This window comes from Gavialis gangeticus, unplaced genomic scaffold (genome assembly GCF_001723915.1).
Source record: "Gavialis gangeticus isolate Ggan-Ray unplaced genomic scaffold, GavGan_comp1, whole genome shotgun sequence".
NCBI classification, from domain to species: Eukaryota; Metazoa; Chordata; order Crocodylia; family Gavialidae; genus Gavialis; species Gavialis gangeticus.
The window spans coordinates 9,108,603-9,110,989 of record NW_017729019.1 but is presented as its reverse complement, the minus strand read 5'-3'; the positions used below and the strand labels follow the sequence as shown (position 1 = coordinate 9,110,989).

At 52.7% G+C, this 2,387-nt stretch overlaps 1 protein-coding gene across 1 annotated transcript in view; it reads right to left on the bottom strand.

Annotated features, from left to right (window-relative positions):
* Nucleotides 1-293, bottom strand: part of MAPKAPK2 (mitogen-activated protein kinase-activated protein kinase 2) — a 75,069-nt gene extending 74,776 nt beyond the window's left edge. Inside the window, exon 1 of the mRNA XM_019513743.1 lies at nucleotides 219-293. Within this exon, the coding sequence (XP_019369288.1) occupies nucleotides 219-293 (75 nt within the window). The remainder of the gene's footprint in view (nucleotides 1-218) is intronic.
* Between the last annotated feature and the right edge of the window lie 2,094 nt (nucleotides 294-2,387).

Sequence of the window (2,387 nt, the reverse complement as noted above, 5' to 3'; positions counted from 1 at the left end):
CCGCCATTGGCTGCCGCGCCCGCGGGGCGGGGCCTAGGCGCTGTGGGCCGGATCCTTCCCGGGACCGGCCCTCGTGTGGAGGAGGAGAAGCGTCTGAAGCCAGCCCCGGGAGCTGGAAGAAAAAGCTGAAGAAAGAGATTAGCCCCCCCCTCCCGTGCCCCCCAGCCACACTGAGGACACTCCCATCCTGCCAGACCTTAGATTTGCACCAGCGTCACCAAGCCTGAGGCCTTCGGGTGCTCCCCGCCTGAGGAGATGAAGCGGCTGTAGGGAGAGCCCACAGGGGAGACCATATCTGTTGGGTTCACTTAGGTCCTGGCAGTGCCACCAGCTTTTGTGCGGGCAGGCCCAGGGACGGCCAGGTCGTCGCCCAATTCCAGGAGTCCTCAGCCCTTGGGGAGAAAAACACTGGGAAAGCTGTAGAAAGAAACGTGGACATGAATTCCCTTCGGAGGCAGAGGGAGAGAGGGGCAGGCTGGATCCCAATGTGCCGAAACAAGGCCAAAGCAAACTTAAAATCAGAAGGTATCACGCTGCCACGCTGCTCTGTCCAAATGCAGAGATGTCGCTACGCGTGGGCGAGAGCAAAAAGAAGCTGTATAGAGGGGGCTATACCCCAGCTCTGCCCTCCTTGCCTTTGCTATCAACAAATGGCTCGTACAAAGCACACCGGCCTCGTCTCGGCCTCGCTACGCGGGTGGATGTCCCCCCAAGTACACAAATGCCACCGCTCTTTCACTCCGAGATCCCCAACGAAGGGCTGAAATCTGCAGAGTCGGCCAAGTCCGCGGGAATTGTAGGAATCCTTGAAAAAATGAGCGTAAAAATTGAGTGGCGCGTGGTGCGCAAAATGCCAGCAGCTCGAGCAATAGACACTTCCCTTACGTCCCCACAAAGAAAACCGGAGGCAAACATTAAAGGCTCTTCCGCCACCTCACGCAGGCCCTTCTGCGTTTCTAAGACACTGGTTTTTTTCAGCGGGGGGGGGACGCTGCATATTTGCACACATGCTATTGCAGGGGAAGCCTTTAGTAGCTGTTGGCTCTGCTCAGCCATCAAGAACAACGCCGTTCAGCTGGTGGCCGAGTGTTTGCCAACAAACATGGAAAGAGCTGCCGTCAGCATGGAAGATGCTGTTATTCCACACGCCACGCTGGCAGGATGGAAGGGCTGGAGGAATAAGGGTTGTGTCTTCTGTATGGAGACCAGGACACTGCAACAAGCCCCAGAATTGTTCAGGACAGGGCCAGAGAGCTCGCTGTGGATGGGTCCAGTGGCCACCAACCCCTAGACAGCAAGGGGCCCCTGTGGGTCACCCTCAACCCCATCCCGAAGAGATACAGAGGGAAGGGACTTCTCCAGTTTTAATATGTTGCTCTCCCCAGGGCCCCAACAGCCTTAGGAGGAAGACATCATCTCTCCTTTGGACAGGAAGGTTGTTCTTTGATTTAAAAAAAAAAAAAAAAATCCATAGGGGGAGTTTGAGGCATGGCAAGCTTCCAATCTTCCCCTGGGGACGGCCAGTTAACAAGCTTTAAGCGGGTTTTCACTTCTTCCTAGCATCCAAACATCAATGGGTTAAGACATGCATTTGCCCACACGCCCTGTTTTCTGATGACTGTTTATCTATGATCAATTCCCATGAAGACAGGGGACATGAATAATAGAACAGGCAGGCTGAGTGTCAGTGAAAGGGTGGGAGGGGAGAAACAGCTCTACAATGAACAAAGGACATCCCAAAGATAGCAAATTAACCTGTGCTCCCTGTTCTATCCAGAATCCAATGCAGAGCCGGCATGCTTCAGATGTGAAGGAAGAGACAAGGAGCCATCACTGAGAGCCGATATATCACTGATCAGCCCAGCATCCAACAAGAGGCAATGAACAGCTCTTTATCCCAGGCTAAGGCACAGTGGAAATTTTTCCTCTGGGGACAGAAAACAGGAAGTGGCCTTGCAGTACTGGTCATTAATAATCCCTGGTTGTCTTTGCTAATTCATTTACAGAATTAAATATGGTGCTGGTCCCCGTGATACCTGATGGTATCACTGCCACTACGACGTTTTTCTCCCTGTGGTTGTGGTTTCCTGGGCCTCTGTATGAATTTCCCCCAGAGGCCCCGATTCAGGAAGGTGTGCAAGTACTTGCCTGACTTGAAGCACATACTCAGAACCATTTTTAGGTTTCGAAACATGCCTAAGCCCCTTATTTTGAAAGTGACTGAGGCCCTTTGGAGCCCAAGATCTATTATCATCCAATGGAACTGAGGCTCCTAAACCACTTAGGCACTTCTGAAAATTCTCCCCAGTGAGACTATTCCCATGTTTGCAGGCACACACAGTCCCCAAAGCCACAGACACACAAACAGCATATCCTGGGAAACTCGT